Source organism: Haliotis rubra, unplaced genomic scaffold (assembly GCF_003918875.1).
Source record: "Haliotis rubra isolate DU_JTF1 unplaced genomic scaffold, ASM391887v1 Scf46, whole genome shotgun sequence".
NCBI lineage: Eukaryota > Metazoa > Mollusca > Gastropoda > Lepetellida > Haliotidae > Haliotis > Haliotis rubra.
This window is the reverse complement of record NW_025767146.1, coordinates 1,291,539-1,311,921: the sequence shown is the minus strand read 5'-3', so window position 1 is coordinate 1,311,921 and position 20,383 is coordinate 1,291,539. Positions and strand designations below refer to the sequence as shown.

The 20,383-nt window shown below is 41.5% G+C and overlaps 1 protein-coding gene across 3 annotated transcripts in view; it reads left to right on the top strand.

Annotated features, from left to right (window-relative positions):
* The window catches only part of LOC124290204 (neuronal acetylcholine receptor subunit beta-3-like), a 137,585-nt gene that overhangs the window by 92,291 nt on the left and 24,911 nt on the right, over positions 1-20,383 (top strand). For all 3 annotated transcript variants that reach the window (XM_046726915.1, XM_046726913.1, XM_046726914.1), the window contains 2 exons: positions 10,933-11,276; positions 14,999-15,108. In XM_046726915.1, coding sequence (XP_046582871.1) covers positions 10,933-11,276; positions 14,999-15,108 — 454 coding nt within the window. The remainder of the gene's footprint in view (positions 1-10,932; positions 11,277-14,998; positions 15,109-20,383) is intronic.

Genomic DNA, 20,383 nt, shown 5'->3' with positions numbered 1-20,383 from the left:
CAATCTCACCATATCATTGCGACGTCAGTACAGAGTACCTTTGTCCTAAACCGGATGTGACGTCAAAGACGAGCTCCCAGTATACAGCGACCGGCTTTTTCTAGCCTGTGAAGGCTGGCGACGCAGATAGAGATCCAGGGACCAAATTACATGATGTATACTATTTCTGAAAATAGTACGATATCATACGTACGCTTCAGTAAATAGGGATGTCTGTGTGCATTGATATACTAATATGCCTAGGCCATCTGTCAAGTATTGAATGAAGGTAGTGTATATTTCAACCATCTCGAGCAACATGGGTTTATAAGAAAACCTGTGTTTACAAGAATGTCACAGTTTCGGTACTTGTCTGTACTTGTACTGGGGGACGTTCTGAGCACGAAAGATATCTGTATGTATTATGTACAATACTTGTCATGATAACAGACTTCAGTTCAACCAAATACACAACCCCTCAGCATATATCTACAATGATGAAAGAGACAAAGTGTCTCCAAAAGCAATCCATGCGTACACCTGTGTCAATTGAGCTCCTTCCTTTACCATTTTGAAGAAGAGGCAGCGGAAATCAGGAGGGCAAGAGGAGCTTGATGGTGATTCAAAATCGGCCAGGCGTTTAACTGCCACCATTAAGTATGATGTAGACAAAGGATTTGTTTGTGGATGATCTATGACTCAATGGATATCTCATATTCAATCAAAAGGAATCTCGTATGAGAGATGGGGGTATTTTCAGGAATGAACAACATGGCACATTTTGCAAAAGTCTTCTGTCTCTGGATTCATTATCCCTCATGAGGCTGTACGTCCTTTTGAAGCAGATCCAGCTGATTTGGTTGAACGATTTGTAACAACTGAGTTCATTGTTATCAACCTGAGACATGGCAGTCAAAGCAATGGAACGACCTAAAGTCGTAGAACGTCGCAGGAAGTCTGTTCCATCTGGCACAGAGGTGTCTTCGCGTTTATGGGATTTCTAAGGAATCCCTCTGGTGGACTCCCCGATGAAAGGTAAATCCATAAATGCAAAGTATTATGCTAATCTGCTGAGGCAACTCTGTGACAATATCAAGGCTAAACGTCGTGAAAAACTCTACGAGGTCAAGGCAATATGCGCAAACGTCTGCCATGGCAATCGGTAGCATGCATGATTGTTTTTTTAACTCATTGAGCACTACCAGATATATACCTCATTCCGAAATGGATAAAAAATTGTCTGACAAGCATTATGCAAATAATGATGAATTTGTGACTTGTATTCTGCTGCGTCATATCATTGTAAGAGCTACATGTTTCTACGTGTCTCACCGCTGTGAATGTATAAAGCTGCCGAATGTTTACTGCCAGGCCATAATGTATAGGGTAATGTATGGTGTCAGGGTGTATCATCTTTCTCTATGTATCGTTCTTTGTGCTAGTATCAAATGTTTAAGCGGCCTTCGCGCGGCAAACTAAAGTTTGACCACACATGTTATTTATATTTTGAAAGGTGTCAAACTCGCGTTTTCACACGTCAAACACATGTTGTCAAATTGTCATGTCATTTCAGCACGACGTCACGTCACGTGATAATTTCTTTGACTGCGATTCGTTGTTTCTGAACAACAAGAGTTTGACAACACTTCACACGAAAATTTGATGGAAAAGTTGGTGAGAATAGAGACCGATCCTATTTCTCCACAACAGTTTGACAAAACTCTGATATTGGTGTTGGTGGCGAGTTGTTGGAATGTGTTGTCAAACAGTTTAGACTGCTGTGTCATACCCTTGTTACTTTATCAGCGCGTCATGCTTAATATCACAATATTACATATTAAACTAACTTTGCATGAAATTCCATGTTACGCTTATTTCCCAGATAATTATACCTGTTCGAAGTTTATTGATTGCCAGCTACCAGTTATCAACAGTTCTATGCCTTGTCTCAGATTCTTTACAATTAAAACACAACTGCGTATGAATAATAGATGGTTATGTATAGAAGTCTCAATGCAATCGACTGAACATATTTCTTCCCCAAATGTACGCTTGAGCAGTTGCAGAGCTGATTGAAGTTAAGAGGAAATGCACATGGATGTACATTGACATTATATCATTTCGTAGTCTGATTAAATAGCAAGTTTTCTCATGAAATATTTTCTCAGTAACTGTTGAAAGCGCGTGGCCCAGTTACCTTTTGCACCGAAATTCGCTGTGCATATTCGTACCCGCAAGGCCAGCCTAGTAACCCATGATTGTGAGTGAGTTTGGTGCCTTAAACGGTATTTCAGCCATATTACGGAGTATCAGGCCTGACGTAGATCTGAGACGTTAACCACGTTGGTAAAACCATCAAACACTGGGTACTGACAAAACCCAGAAGCAAACCTAGGGAAATCTGTGATTAGATCCACAATCATAGAGTTCTGGCGCACCTAAGGGAGGTAACTCTGCTCGGTTAATTACGGCGCCTGTGGCGACCGGGTACCATCGGGTCTAACAATATTGCAATTCAATCCTAACTGATAATTCTCATTTGATTCGTGTTTACTGCTGCTACACATGGACAATGTTTACCATTCTGTCAGATTTAGAGCGTCGTTTGTGAGGTAGTGTTACTAATCCCAGAACAGCCTTAGTGCCAACTATAACTATATTAGTCTTGTTATACAGTCGTTCCTTTATAGCGTTTAAATAATAATCGATATAGCTCACCAAGCGTGCATCGCCCTTCCCCTCCACATGGCTGCCCTGCAATCAGATTAATTCGAAACACGTTTCTGTGAGAAAATAGACTGGAGAGAGAAGGCTCAAGAATAACCTAAAAGCCTAAATCTTGTATTTTAGTGCTACAGTAATTGCGCCCATTATTTCCCGGAGAACATCCAAGCAGTGCATTCGTAACATGTTCACGTGTTTTTCGTGTTTTGTATTTCATTGGCACTTGTGTTTTTTCCCAAGTAGAATACACTTTGGAGTATTCATTATGGAGCACATATCTTATGTTGAGGAGAGCATACGGGCTACTGTTGCCGGGTCAAGGCGAATCATGTTCACGAAAGCTACCAGTATGATTTGAACTGAAAATACATCCTTACTTTCAAACTTGACAAATAATTACTTTTGTGGAAATTACTTAAAAAATATATGGGATCTCTTTGTAGTTGTATTTTTTCTTTTATGAGCCCTTGCGTGAGGTATGTCGAATGTGTTCTTTGCTAATGATGACGTGCGCCACCAAGCTATGTCGAGTTGATCTTTAAAAAAAATGTCTCAATGCTCTTTACAGTTTCTCTGTAGGCCGTAATAAAGCCTTTTAGTCACCTAATTACTTGAACATGAATATCACAATCGGTTTGCTTGCTGTTTTGTTGTCTAACGCATCATTCAGCTATATCCCAGGTGTATGGTCTGTAAACGATCGATTCTGGACCACACAATCCAGTGATTGATAGCATGCATCAGCAAATTCAGCGAGCCTCATCACCTCATCACGTTTGTATCCTCAAAACACTGAACACAAACTCCAACCTGGATCTTCACGGATGGGTATTGTAATGTAACACAACTTTAAAAATTGATTAATATATTTCAAATACTCTTAAAATATATTTCCACTATTCTATTAATATCGCTGAGGTCGGCTATCTCACGTTCTCAGATCAAACTGTGCGAGTTCGATCTACGCTTGCAATAAACGTTTTCCGATACAAATTGAAATCATCGCTTGAGTAGCCGAACCAAACATAGATCCGTCAATTCCAAGCATTCATCATTGTAATTATGGGTTGTAGTTAATGTATAATTCTGTACCTTAGATATTCATTACCGACAGTCAATTCCTGAAGAAACCCGAGTAGATTGTTTATATAATATAGTTATGTGGTATTCTCTATATACTAAAGTGACATTTTGTAATTCATTTCGGAGGTAACATGTACCTTGTACTTATAGTTGCATTTTAAATGTATGTGAGCCCATGAGCTCTTAGACATCTATCGCCTGTACCTACCACCCTAGTTAACGCATACTGGTCCCTGGTTGGGTTCTGTATGGAACTAGAATGTTCGATTCAATTTTGGTAGTGCAGGCCCGGATCGAAAGCATAGCAAAGCAAGTGCCATGATATCTATGAGTTATGTCCTAATGTTTACCAGTCATAGTAATGTAATCGCAATAGTGGCCAACTTTAACTGTATTACACGGAGACTTGCTGACTGGAACCCATGCTGTCTCTTGGGGTGGAACTATAACGTTTGACCGTGACTGTTTCATAAGGTGGGGGTCTGTTCTTTGTCCTGGAGAACCATTGATGGCAGTTGCATCTGTCGTGGTGTCGATCTCCAAAGTACAGGCCTCAGGCTGGGACTTCTCCTGTCAGAGGTGACGACTACATACGCGAAGGTCGATGGAATTTGTGGTGGGCCTTCACTGTCACGTGGTTAAACTGTATATGCCTGCATTTATTGTATATGGGATGGGACTTCCGCCGTCACAGGGTAGGCCTATATATACTCCACCATCCGCTGTTGGCTGGGGCTTGGACTGTCACAGAGTAGACCTATACATATGTGATAGTGGTAATATTTTTATTACGAGTTAGGCCATCGTGTTTTGGGGGTCAGACCACTGCTGTCTCAGGTTGGGCTAATACATGACGATCTCCGCTGTCTCGTGTGATACAGAATCAAGGATACTTCACCTATAAGATCATACTTCTGCTGCGAGTGGGTACAGCAACACAGGCGGGTGTCCACTTTCAGTGAAGTCTCAGGGTACATGGCTACAGACTGTTGTTCTCGCCTCGTCGACTTCTTTCTATATATAATGACCAACCTTTGCTGTCTCACTGAGATCAGGGCTTACGGGAACGTATCTACTGTCTACCGGGAATTGCAAATTAAAACCTGATATCCTCTGTCTGAGGGATCTCGGCTTTTAAAGACATACTTAGACCGGATAAAGTGGTACCCTTGCAAATGCACTTTAGTATATAAAATATTGGGAATTAAAAGAAATGGGTTTGTATAAGAACGAGCTGTAACATTGGAAATTCCACGTTCTTTTTTATCAGAAAGCACAGTTTTGACATTGTTGGTTCATGTTAGTGCACCAAAATCACTATCTATGTGTTAATAATCTGTGTTCATTAAATAATACCACAATCGTTGCTGGTCCTATAGAAACTAATCTTCAACTAATGATAATCTAAAACAATGAAATCAGTTCATCTTTATGCGTGTAAACGATTTCTAGGTACGGATCTACGCACTTCAAATGTTTTTGTTTGTGGAGAGTAAACGTTTACCGTTATATGCCTCACAATATATCACCGTTATACAATACTGTTTGAAAATATTCAGAATTCCTTATCACAGATTCCAACAAAAATGTTACTACTCATGGATCTGAAAACTGGGCTTCGTTTGTGATTAACGTATATAGATGTTGTTAGCTGCAGTCATGGAAGACGTTATCATGTCTGAATGGATGAGAATAATAAAAACATAACAACACTATCACAATTTAGACATAGTCCACATCGATTGATACTAGAACTAGTGACACAAAACAATACAAGAAAGCGAGGGTGTACGCAGTGTAATTCAGGGAATGATTGACATCACTTTTTTATTCGTATATACAACATGATAACTTGAGGAAATATGCCTAAAACGATTTGTGTATGTTCATGTCAAAAGGTGATGGTGTATGCAAATGGTCTGATATCTCAGTGCTGTACAATACTAGGAGTTTCTATCTAATGCTGTAATATCATGCTGATACAGTACGATCATAGCCGATTCTCATGCCATCATCTAGACCAGCATTACGATGTCTTTCAATGTGTATCTATTACGCTAGCGTATCGTATCTTTATACTACAGTTTTGCATGAATTGATTTCGTCATTAATTTCCTGCCCGATCGGAAGTTCCAAGGATCCACACATAATAGCTCTCATTATATTCACCAGCCCCATCTCGTGTACCTCGTGTACCCTCCTTAACATTTTCTCCTGACGGGTGGTGGTCGGTTTGACGCTGACAAGTGGAATTTCAGCCAAAGAATAATCTCTATCTACGACATATCCGCTAATATGTATAAATGCAAAAGCATTTAGTCCCAACACTCCAGCGTGTCGTCATTTAACCGTCTCTACCTACGGCAGTGTTCTACGCGCTAGGCAACGTGCTATGTACGAACGACAATCTACGAGAGTGTGCTGGTAGTTACTACCTCACCTAAAAAGCATCACCAGATGCAACTGGAAGCATCCAGCCCTGAATTGCTGGAGGGACGCGATAGGGGGAGCTGTTTGATGATGGAGACCGAGCAGAGAAAGGAAGTTCCCAACCCGAGGTGAAATGTGGGGAGCGGAGGCACGACTGCGCACATTTGACAGGAATACCTCGCCTATTGACTTCATCTAGCTAGGATCAACATTCACGAGGTGTACTGAACGGCAGACATCTTAATGGAAAAAAGGTCCGTTTGGGTCAGATCGATAAGAAAAAAATGAGCTTTCTTGTCTAAAGAAATCAACGAGAAAATGTCGGATGTTTCAGATGTAAACACACTCCCAAAGGGGGAACATCAAAAGAAGGAATAATAGATATACAAAGTCGCCCATATCAATGGCAATTTCTGATAGTTTGTTTTGTAAATATGAATACGTGCACGTGAAGTTCAGTCAGCGCAACGTGATCGATATCAGGTTGTTCAATAGCAGGAGTGAAATGAGGTTCTTCAATACTAGCAGGACCGAAACGTGGGTCTTCAGCGCTGTCTTGGCTGGAATAAAGATCTTCAGCGCTGTCATGGCTGAATTGAGGGTCTTCAATACTGGCATGACACCGGGAAGGTTTTTCAATACAAATATCATTATGGGGGTATCGTCACTTTCAGGAGGATTAAGACTCATTGCAATGGAATTTTCAGCTCTCGTCTGGATTGAACGATGTTCATTATCACTGCCATGTATTATCACCATAACGAGATCACCAAAGATCAGCACAGATCACCCGTTCAATAACAAATCACCTTTGTTTACCAGCGTTAAATAACAGCTCGTGTGGACACAGCAGGTCGAATAAAAGCCTGTACGCTGCAACGTCTATATACCACACACAGCAACGTCTATACCCTGTACACTATATACTGCAACCTCTCTACACTGCAACGTCTATTTACCGTACACTGCAATGTCTATATACTCTACACTAAGTACTGCAACCTCTATACACTGTGCACTGCAATGGTATACACTGTCCACTGCAGCGTCTATATACTGTACACTATATACTGCAACCTCTATACACTGTGCACTGCAACGTCTATACACTGTACACTGCAATGTCTATATACTGTACACTATGTACTGCAACCTCTATACACTGTACACTGCAACGTCTATACACTGTCCACTGCAACATCTATACACTGTACACTGCAGTGCATGTACACTGTCAATAGCAACGTCTGTACACTGTCAATAGCAACGCCTGCACACTGTATATAGCAATGCTTGTACACTGTACACTGCAGCGCATGTACACTGTCAATAGCAACGCCTGTACACTGTATATAGCAATGCTTGTACACTGTATATAGCAATGCTTGTACACTGTACACTACAACGTCTGCTCTCTCCCAGGCAAAAAACACTATTCCCATTAAACACAGCTTTTTTTATTCAAAACACCATCGATGTATAGACATACTACGTTCATTGTATTACAAAACCTATCCCTAACCTGTATCGTTGACATATTTGATGTCCAGACTTTGCTTTCTTATATAAGTTTCAGAAAATTAATGATGAACAAAACATTATGTGGAAAGGTCGTTGCAACATTAATCGCCGTTTCTGCTTACGACCTTGAACTTGGTGGTAACTGAGAGCAGCGCCCGTTGGACCAAGTGAGCTGTCGTAAATGGCCTTATGTCAACCGGTATAATCTTGTTTCGTGAATATTTCGTGCTCCGAAACTGAACAAATGTTGTAGCCTAACGGTAATTACAACCAATTTCACAACAGATAAACCATCTGGTGACTCATATCACAGAAGTAAAATGACAGGACTCGATATGTCTTCGTCTCGCGGGCTCCCGTCACCTACATTAAACCCAGTCGGAAGTCGGCTTTCCACTGAATACAAATGTTTATGGCTCAGTGATGTTGTGTGGATAAATGTTGTTAAAACGTTAATAAAAACGTTTGTAGGATCTTATCGTTCTTTAAACCCACCTTTGAGAAAGCAAAGCACTTTATTGTCAGCTTGCACTTCCTGAGTACAGTCAGCGAATGGTGACTGTATGAATCACTGCCACTAACACCGTCTGTTTTCTTCGATACGTTTAGATAATGAGAAACGTTAGTCATCTGTATTTGGGTATCCATTGTATTTCAACTCTTGTAATAATACTAGTATTACATTGGAATCATTGTGTTTCTGCTACCCAACACTCGCTAAGTACTCAGTATAGCCCACTCATAGATGTCTTTGATTACGAGTATGCATGGATGTTATGAGGATCATCTTTCACTCCTGTCACAGCTAAATGTTCTTGTTTACGATTCACATTACACCGTTTCACACGCAAACCTTAACAGTATTGTATAATATGATTACGAATGGGCAACCATTATTCTTTTATGCTAGAATTCAAAATTAGCACTAGGCAGAGAGCTACTCGGAACAGCTTGACGTGTATATGTTCAGGAGGTTACACAATATTGTCAGTAGTTTTATGTGGTTATTATAAACGGACATTATTTTTGTGGTGACTGTTAAATAGTAGTTATGTTTCAATGCATGCATGCAGAGCTCTTCACAAACATTGGTTAGAATATATTCAATACATGGGTGGCTTTCATAGCTTTTTCCAGATTGACTCTTGGTCGAATAGTGACACGACATAATTGCAATAATTGTCAAGGTAATCTGTCAAACGGGATTAGAATTTTTGTGAGTGAATGAGGAGTAAGTGACTTTGTTTAAGATTTATTCCTCTTTGAACAGTAGTTCAGTTATATCACGAATGTCAGTTTATAGTTGGTGGGTTTGTTACAGACGATAGCTAGATTCGACAGCTGTCGATGATGGTCAGATAACGCAGGCTTGGTACCTTAACGAGATGTGACGCTCTGAGCTTAGCTGCAGTAATTGATTTGGTTTGTAGATAATAAGCAAGACTATTTTGATTTTGAGCCCTGATTCCAAATGACCAACGTGACTATACGCCATTGCTCTCTAAGACTGCCCTGACTACAAGACATTGCTCTCAAAGACTAACGTGACTACTACCCATTGTACTTTAAGATTAACATGATTACGAGTCATGGTTCCCTGGGACTAGAGTGATTACTAGACACGTTCCTATAAGACTAGCTTGACTATCAGACATATGGTTCTGTAAAACTAACGTGTTTGCAATATGTGGATGCATATCCATTGCTCTACAAGAAATGTGAAAAACAAAAGTGAATACCAGAGTGCTCTAAGACTAATGTGAAAACAAGTCATGGCTGAAACAGGTCAAGACTAAGCTGACGACAGGCCTTGGTTATATAAGACTCGTGAGGAGAAAAGACATGGTCCTCCAAGACGAATCGTTGTTCTCTGAGATTAACATGACGACAAACATTGTTCTAAATGACGAACCTGACTACTTGACATACTTCTATATGATTAACGCAAAGGCAAGCCATGTTCATGTACGACTAACGTGAAAGCAGGTCATGGTCATGTACGACTAACGTGAAAGCAGGTCATGGTCATGTACGACTAACGTGAAAGCAAGCCATGGTCATGTATGACTAACGTGAAAGCAGGTCATGGTCATGTACGACTAACGTGAAAGCAAGTCATGGTCATGTATGACTAACGTGAAAGCAAGCCATGGTCATGTACGGCTAACGTGAAAGCAGGTCATGGTCATGTACAAATAACGTGAAAGCAAGCCATGTTCATGTACGACTAACGTGAAAGCAAGTCATGGTCATGTACGTCTAACGTGAAAGCAAGTCATGGTCATGTACGACTAACGTGAAAGCAGGTCATGGTCATGTATGACTAACGTGAAAGCAGGTCATGGTCATGTACAAATAACGTGAAAGCAGGTCATGGTCATGTACAAATAACGTGAAAGCAAGCCATGGTCATGTACGACAGATGTGAATGTAAGCCATGGTCATGTACGACAGAAGTAAATGTAAGCCGTAGTCATGTACGACAGATGTGAATGTAAGCCATGGTCATGTACGACAGATGTAAATGTAAGCCATGGTCATGTACGACAGATGTGAATGTAAGCCATGGTCATGTACGACAGATGTAAATGTAAACCGTAGTCATGTACGACAGATGTGAATGTAAGCCATGGTCATGTACGACAGATGTGAATGTAAGCCATGGTCATGTACGACAGATGTAAATGTAAGCCATGGTCATGTACGACAGATGTGAATGTAAGCCGTAGTCATGTACGACTAACGTGAAAGTATTTCATGGTTCTCCAAGACTATAGTGGTACTTGGGGTGCTCTTTACCGCTGTTTCTTGTTGCACATTCTGGAAATCAACTACATTTTCTCTCTGTTCACATGACCAGTACAAACTGACCTTCCTTCTGTTGGATTGATCTAGTGTTTCAAATGTGTACATGCGCAGTGTATATTGTGAGTGCCTGTATGTGTCCTTCACTGTATGTCTGTGTGGTGCTTGTGTGTCTTTGTATAAGTGACTGGTGTGGTTGTCTGCGGTGTATGTGTGTGTCTTTCTGTGATATGTTTGTGTTTTGTGACACTTGTGTGTATCTTTATGCGAGTGTATGCATTTATGTGTGTGAAATCTTTCACAAACTTTACCAGTTATTTAGACACAGTAAAACAATATATTTCCAACCTTCGACCTATGTCGTCAGATGTGTTTTGTCGTATGTTTCAGTGAGGCCCACAGAAGGAGAAAACGCCGTAGACGACCCTGCAGTTCCATCCAGGGAGAGCGTAGAAGGCCAGCTACAGAACAGCAGTGGGGTGCCAGATGAGAACAATATACAAGAACGTAGTGTACAGCCGCCGCCTCTCAAACTACCACCGAAGCAGGCGATATCGACTGAGAAAATCCTCATTAAAAAGTTATTGGAGCGCTACGAACGTCAGGGACGAGTGGGTCGCCCTGTGATACACACCAACGACAACCTCACGGTGTACTTTGGCCTTTCCCTGATACAGATTCTAGACGTAGACGAAACAAACCAAGTACTGAAAACAAATATATGGTATCACTATGTAAGTAACTGATTATATGTGTTTATTGTGTTTATTCCACATGGTAATGGCATCCTTTCTGTATATATGTGGTACAGACATAACACACTGTTCGTAAGCAATAATGGCATGCCTTCTTCACATATTATGCGTATATATATTTGACTCAAACTCTCCATTTGTGGTCATGTGATAGTTTCTATGTCCAGTCCTTTACCTTGACCAAGGGCCGCTGGGCGAGAGAACGATCATATGATTTGACATGACATTTGTTCCCTTGGAATAAGTAAAAGCATTATTCAGTTTTATCTGGTATGTGCTGAACCTCACATAGAACCAATTGCGTAATAGTTCAATCATTTTTGTGAACATTACATGATGTCATATGCCAGAACGATTTAGTCATTAAAGACAAATTGTTTCGCTGACCTTTGGAACATGAAACCTGAGTCCAACAATTGTGGGGGCATTGAAAAGAAGACAAAGACTGTCCCATGCAATGAGAAGGTAGTGGCCTCCGCGTTCTGGAATGTCAAGGCTGTCAACATGGTGGAATATTTTCGTCAAGGCCAGACAATAAGCGGAGCATATTAAGCTTGACCCTTGAGACAATTACGAGATGAAATAAAGACAAAGTGACATGGGAAGCTGTTGAAATGTGTGCCTTTCCACAAGGACAGTGAACAACTCAGTCTTTGCCATGGCTTCAGTCCAGAAGTGTGGCATTGAACTCCTTCAGCAGCGATGTTATTCTTTTGTTCTGGCCCTGGGTGACTCCGGTCTGTTACTAAACATGATGAAAGGTCTACTCGGAACCAACTGCTAAACCAAAAACATGACGTCACAGCAGCTGTAGAAAACCATGTGGACTTCTACGATACTTGGACAAATTCTCTCCAACGACGTAGGTCGTAAGTGTATCAATGAAGAAATGGATTAAAAGTCTCTCTATATCAGACACAAATCTGATCTAAACGTAACATAGTGGCATAGCATTCTCTCAGTTAAACCAACCTTCCTGACTGCTTACACATGCTTTTCTTGAAAACGAACTGTCATCGATGATGCGGTTTAGCTGGGTCCTACAAATGTAGCATCAAATGGCTGTCCAAAAAATAAACCATAATTTTTAACATTATCAGGGAAAGACAAGTGGAATTACTGCCATGCGAATTCTCAAAAACTCAAACGATTTGCTTGAATGTTTACCAGAGTTTTTATGAGTTCATTTCTGTCAAACGTTTAATCATTCACGTTTGTACACTACTATCCCGCATGACAAACTGAATCAGTCATTGATCTATGGGGCTTTTAAAATAAGCTTGATGAGCACACACATAGTTACGTATCCATCCTTAGAGATTCTGGACAATTAAAGCAAAGGTCATCATGTTTACCAAGAAGACAATATTTGACAAGTTTGTATTCCGCGTTAATTACATCCACGTACAATTTGGAGGTACATCAGTAAGACAATGAGCAGGCATCATCAGTAGGATGACTTGTGGATCTGTTTCTTTATGTATATGAATCAGAATTGTTGCTCGGGTGGCAAAGACAGAACACAGATAATTTCACCAATATGGTAATTTTAAACTTCAGGTATATCGATACTCTGTTGTCGTTCAATACCAATCAAACAGCAAATTCTGTTCCACTGATTTACACATCTGAACCAGAAAAAAAGGAGTCTAGTAAGACCACTTAATATGTTTATAATATTTAGAACTGTACATAAAGATTCAGAATGACAAATAATTCTCCACAAGGCAGTGAGACAGCAGGGATGATTTACGTTCCAATGACTTTACCTTTATGTCAAGCAATGTTCCAACATCTCCAGTCTTTGGTGTTTACATTTCACAACTTAAAATTAAGCACACGTTTAATTTTAAAAAATCAAGATTGCATACAACTCGTGCTCTGACGTTGTTCGATACAACATTAAAGGCCGTGATAAATGCTTTTAATTTAGCAATTTTTGTGGTATACATGTGGAGCACATTTTCAAGTTTGACATCGAGACAAAAAATATGCAATTCCCTATTTTGACTTGTACCACACACTCCCATGTTTTACTTAGACTTTGCATTTTTTATAACGGATGTAGCAGATGGGGCAGAACACCTGGCATCATCCCTAGTGTCCATGATCAAGCCGGAATTCAACTGTCAACTCTACATTTAGCAGAGATATCTTATGGATGTGGAAAGGGTTTTGTCCCTTTATGTCCATATGTTCGACTAAATTATTACATGGTTGTGGTTGGCGTGGCCTCTCGTCATTGCAAGCCTAACAAGCCATAACAGAAACACTTGCACGATATTGTCCAGGTTTAATATCCCCCCAGTGTCCGTGATAGTGTCAATACAGGGTCGGCGGTATTGATTCCAACCCCGCTTTCAGGACCCTTCGGTATGCATGTCATACTTAGGAAAATTAGAACTATCAGCCTCTAAATTTGAGGTGTCAGTAGCAATCTATCCTGAATCAAGTGCTTTGGTTATGAGTTGTTGTAGGTCATTCCTCCTGAATATAGCTGTTACGAAGCAATCTGGTTGAGCTATGTTGATGGAAACATGTACTCAAGAGGGTTGTAACTCCTGCAGATCTCGGTCCTTATGCAAATACCCACGTCTGATGTTGGTGCTATTGCTGGTCCTTTTCATGGCGCGGCTTTGACTAGGGCTGTAGGTACCGTTTCGTGTGATTCTCAATCTTTAGCAACGTTTTATGTTGATGCTACTATCCAGTCGGAATATGAAACTACCACCATGCCAGAATACGAAGGTACTACCCTCTTTCATGTTGAAGCTGGTGCACTGCTGAAACATGGCTAATAAGCTGTCGGAATATGAGTCTACTTCGCTATCGGAATATAAAGCTGCTACGCTGTCGGAATATGAAGTTTCTAGCCTATCGGAATATGAAACAACTACCCTGTTCTTGGTGAAGTTACTAGCCTGGAACATGATCCTACAATTCTGTCTGATGGTGAAGCTGCTACCGTGCCATGTCCTAACGAATCTACCACCCTGTCGCAATATCTATCCTCAACTCTGCTGACGGAGATGGCGCCCTGTCAGAAGAAGATCCAAGAACCCTATCTGATACAGTCCGATGGTGGAGTAGCATAATATGTGTATTTCAAGAACGTCATTCCCTATAGTACTAAAGCCACGGCCCGAATTCTCCGTCATCTATTCAAATGCTAGTCGCATGACACTCATCATATTATGGCGTGGTCGGGTGGCATAGATTGTATCCAGCATCGCACTGTTGCCTGACGGTTGAGTGCAGAACAGTCATTGGTAGTCTTTGTTGTTTGATACAAATCCATTCACGAGTCTGAATATTTATGTTTACTGCACTCGTCACGCGGGTGTGTTTATGACATGTTACACTGGTTTCCAATGAGATTATGTACATAACATTATGAATACTGTTTGTGTTATATAAGTGTATCCCATGAAGGGAGACGCTGCAGACATTGGTGTTTCCATGCCTAGTCCAATTCGTGCACATACCTTTATCCCAGTATAGTATTGATATAACTACAAGAGACAGAAAGAGAGAGAGAGCGAGCGAGAGAGAGAGAGATAGTGAGAGAGAGTGTGGATACATATAACACCACCCATGTTACAACGAGAGAGAGAGAGAGAGAGAGATAGTGTGTGAAAGAGAGAGATAGTGAGAGAGAGAGTGTGGATATATTCAACTCATTTTTTATTTCGTTTCCACAGAAATGGACGGACGTCTTGTTATCGTGGAACCGAACAGAGCACGATGACATCGATAACGTCCGGGTTCCCTCAAAGAAGATCTGGCTCCCTGACATACTGCTGTACAACTTGTAAGTATATCTCACCTACCTTTCCTATAAGTCGCCTCTAACATCCAGCATAGTTTGCTTGAAACCGCTCATAATGCTTGATTCCCACGGAACTGAGCGTCTGATAAAGTACTTGTCATGCGATGTACGAGAACGCGTTGATCTCTGATCATACCCTTCTCGGTTTGTCTCATACTGATGACGCCTTGCACCACCTTCCTCTCTAGCGTTATATAGTACATAACATCATCTTAGATAGAGTCATAACAACTTCGTCAGTAGAAGTTTCGCGTTATTTTCGTCTGATTTGACTGCTTGGGAGGCTTGTCCATTTTTTTGTGTGCGCCTTTTCCAATGGCATAGAGAATTGTTTGTCTCATGGGAAGGTGATGCTCACTTTACACCTAGTCTGTATCGTTCATCATAATCTGCGCATGTGGGAAATAGTTGGGAAGGTCATAACATGGAATAGATAAATAGACAAAGTGCTACATTTGGGAAGCGTTCAGCTTACATTCTTGGTTTAAGCATGTTGGCGTTGACAAATGGATGTTTTGGGTAGCCGTTTAGGTGGCGACTATCGAGTCTAGGTTTTCAGATGTTTACTGTTGCAGATGGAGCAGGTTCCTCAATTTAAAACGACCCTGTAATCAGTGTGCAGATAGTAAGCATAGTGTTGTTCGTCTTGCTGATGGCTGAAGTGCTGACGCCTCGCTGGGAGTTCAAGAGGGTAACATACAACATGTGGTGTTGGTCGTTGATGTGTTGGTGTTGGTCGTCTGGAAAAGGACAATGGATGTCTGTCTCATCAACGTCCTTGTGCCAGCAAAGGAACACACTCTTCAAAACTGTTCAAGTGTTTTTCGGTAGTTATTAGGGAAAGTGGAATCAGGGCCTGGTGATACACCATTAGTCCCAGTTCCTAGAACAACGGGATGGCTGCAGGACGATGTTGTCAAGGGTGTGACTACTGTGTGTGGAGATCATCTCACTCTTCTCGGAGAGTGATAGGACTAAAGCAGTTACAACCTTTCTTTGTTGCCGGAGATGTCAGGCCCGCCATCTTTCCTGCACTGGTGCTACCAGCCTGGGTACATATAGGCCACTTTCGTTGAATACCGAACCTCTCGATTTTGTGGGTTTGACAGTTGCTTTGACATAATGGGATTAGGATTGATGCGATTGGTGAAAATCGTGTCATTAATGTGAATTCTCCAGGGTTTTCATGAAGGCTTGTAGGCTGATGTGAGAGTTGAGGTTTCTATGTCGTATATTTTCCCTTGTCCGCTTTTGTGTCTGTCCATCCATTGTACGGAAGGTGTAGTCAGACACGAGATGTGGGAAGAGTGAATTATATGTTAGGTGTGACCATGTGTTATATATAAAGTGTGGACAGTCTGGGTTATTCTCTAGTAGCAGAATGTGTACGGAAGGTGTTGTCAGCGTACATTGTACACGATATTTGGACAGTGTGAGTTATACGTTAGGTGTGGCCATGTATTATATACAAAGTGTGGTCAGTCTAGGTTATACTGTAGGAGGAGACAGTGTGTTATATACAAAGTGTGGTCAGTCTAGGTTATACTGTAGGAGGAGACAGTGTGGGTTATACAGAAAGAAATCTGAGTTATATAATGGGTGTGATCAATGCGCGTTATACAATTAGCTACTTTCAACGGAGAAACAACGTAGTATATTGTTGATTATATTCTTTTTAAAATTTGATCTATACTAGCCACATAAAGAAACTGTGCATTGACAAAATATTATCCCAGTTGATAAGTACGATAACAATGTCAAAGGTACATATAAACTTTAATGGAGGGATCATGAGACCATAAAAAGTCGGGAGAATTTCAATTGAAAAGTCAATCACAATGACGTCAAGAGTCCAGGGGACAGGGGTCAAACGACCATGTCACACGTTCAATAACGGGTATGTCCACCATCGGCATTGAGAACATCAGTGCATCGACGACGCATAGAGCCTATCAAACGTGCAAGGAAGGCTTGTGGGATGTCACGCCAGATTCTCTCAAGTTCTGTTGCAAGGTCAAGGACGTTATCTGGCGGATGAGGAAGACGGAGTAGACGTCGATCCATCTCGTCCCAAACATGCTCTATCGGGGAGAGATCCGGTGAATTTGCAGGCCAAGGCAGTAAGTCAACGTTGTGGTGTTGCAAGAAATCCATAGCAACCCTTGCCGTAGGAGGGCGGGCATTGTCCTGTTGGAATGTTAACCCAGGGCCATGACGTTGCAGAAAAGGAATTTCCACAGGTCGAAGAATCTGATCCCTGTAGCCCACACCAGTTAAGTTGCCCTGAACAATCACCAAAGGAGTTCTTTGGCGTGCTGTTATTTCACCCCAAATCATCAGGGAACCACCACCAAAGCTATTCCTCTCCAAGACACAGGCCTGTGCATAACGTTCTCCCACGCGTCTATAGACACGTTGACGTCCATCACTATGGGAAATGTTAAACCTGGACTCATCTGTAAAAACAACATTTCTCCACCAAAACAAGGGTCTGCGGACATGATTTCGGCACTACTTTCGGCGAGCTTGTCGATGACGTTGTGTCAGGATAGGCCGTATGGCGGGACGTCGTGGTGTGACCCCGTGATGACGTAAACGTTGTCGAACTGTGTTGGGGTGGATACGGCGAAGTCCTGGGATGGTTCGGGCAGTCATCACTGCAGTCTGAAACCTGTGGCGAAGATGGGTCACCCTTATCCATCTGTCCTGTCTTGGCGTTGTTACACGTGGACGTCCAGAACGTGGCCGATCGATGACGTCATTTGTGTTCTGGTAGCGTCTCACCAGTGCAGAAACGGTGTTCCGGTGGCAGTGGAAATGTGCAGCCACTTGTCGCTGAGACATTCCCCCACGGACCATCCCAATGGCCTTTTGACGTTGTGCAGACGTGAGCCTTGGCATGCTATGCGTTTCAATAGCCGTTTAATTTTTTGAACGATCGCAAGGGTAGGGGTTGAGCTTTCCAAAGTGACAGTATTGTGTGGCATTCATTTGCTCTGTTTCTCTTTGCCGGAATGCACGTGCAACAACGTATTGCACGTCTCAAGGACGAACCCACTGACGTCACGGAACGTGGCACGTGCATGCATGTTGGATACATGTCACTAATCTCTGATTTTAAATCTTTATGTGTCTACACAGGTTTGATAAATTTTTATTTTAAATTTTTGTATGCACAGTTTCTTTATGTCCCTAGTATATATGACCTCCTGCAAAGTTTTCTACATGTTCCCAGCTGGTGTATCATTTGAGATGAACAAGATGCATGATCGTCAATCATTACTGTGATCGAAAAGGACGAGACCTGGCATTGACAGTTCTCTGTCACTTCTAATGATGGATTTTTTAAACACATGCCTTTGTTACCCAAAAAAGGTTTATTGTATTAATTGAAAGAATCGTCTCAGTCTCCTTCAATGACGTGTGCTATATACACACAGTCCATATACCGAGGAGACCTGATGCACGCAGTTCTGTAGCGGAATGACTCTCTGTATAATGTGAGGGCATGTAGTTTTACCCGACCTGTGTTCAACGTTTATAGCAACGTTTAACCTATGCAAATAAACCGATATGCACGCACACGTATTGTAGACCTGTTTAACTCTTTAAACACAGTATTGACACAGCACACTCGAGGAAAGAAAGGACATATAAACACACTTGGTCGACTTGCAATCTATACAGGAAAATATATTTCGAAACATTTTCATGCTGTTAATTTTCTGTACAGTCTCAAATGTCTCATGTGCTTATTGGTATTCGTCCACATCATTTGGCAACATTTGTGTACAATTTAGGAAAATTAATATGTTTTATACAGTTGGTGAATGTATTGTATCATATTATGGACATCTCTCTGGTTCAATACAATGTCAGTTTGACTGTCAACTTCATTTTACATTCACGCCGTTTCCTCACCCACGAACTTAACCATTGTAGTAAACTGCACATACGTCAAACAATTCTCTCCGAATCAAAAGTCACCTCACTATATCGACACAGTTATTAAATAGAGCTAGATTACACTCGTCCTGGTAGAATACAGACTTTGATATGTCCACACTGATGATAGTCCTGGTTGATTACAAGAATGTGTTATTGTGCGCACATGTGAGAGGACTTTGGTGTTTTTGAAAACAAAAACAAGTCATTTGTGCAGAAGATATGTGTTGGACTGCTCCTTTGGAGAAAAATGATACTTCATGAAACAGTGGCGAAAACATTCTGTCTAAGACAAAAGTACCAAGCTCCAAGAAAACTACATTGTGGGCCAAAGTGGAAGGCAAACTGAAGGTATACATTGAGGCCTTGTGATACTTGGTGTAGTCGCTTCTAACAAGGCAAAAATCCTGAATAAAGTATATACTTCACACCACAGAGGATGTTGTGAAGTAATTAAAGCAGATTGTCCGGCATCAGTCACGCTAGACCCACGTGGGGAGCCGTGTATTATTCATTCCCTCGGACACACTGTGTAACGGTGGCAAATGCCCACTGTGCTGACCACGTCCACTCATATCGTGATTACCTTCCTTCGTCATACATGATTTAGGCATATCAATAAAGGTAATTAAGACCACAGTCAATATTGCCATAGCAAAGTCCTGAAATAGAAGTCGATTTTTTTCTTTCCAACAAATATTGAATCAGCTGTTGATCGCGTATTGTTTCAAAGAGGTCGCACTTGGTCAATATGCTCTTTATACAACTACGATTGCGTTTAAAAGCGTCTTAGTTCGTGTTGCGGAAAGCAAAATGGTTGCAAGGGTCACGTAGTGCGTGTTAACACAACACAGTGATTCGCCGATCCCACCTACTTCTCGCCATCAGTGGCCGCTCCTGACTGAATTATAAAGAGCTGGACTGGCAGTACCTGCACCTTGGAATCACCACACCTGCCCAGCAACCACACCTGTCTCATCTTCATTACTGCCAATCTGATTGCCTTCACCGTTCAGAAGCCCGCTGGAGGCTGGCTGCAAACGGACAATTGGGTTCGTGACGCTGAACAAAAAGACATAATGGCACGCTGTACTGCGTTACGTGGCACCATTTGTGATTAACCTCAGACGTCACGGTGATAAGTCCAAGACGCATGGCAAAGAAGAAACACAATGTCGTGTTATACCGACCGATAAGTTCTTAATGCAGCATGTCTAGTTAGACCCACAAATAACTTCCTGATGTAGGTGGTCTTGTTATACCGACCAATACGTTTCTTGTGAAGCACCACTTGTTGTACCCACAAATAAAT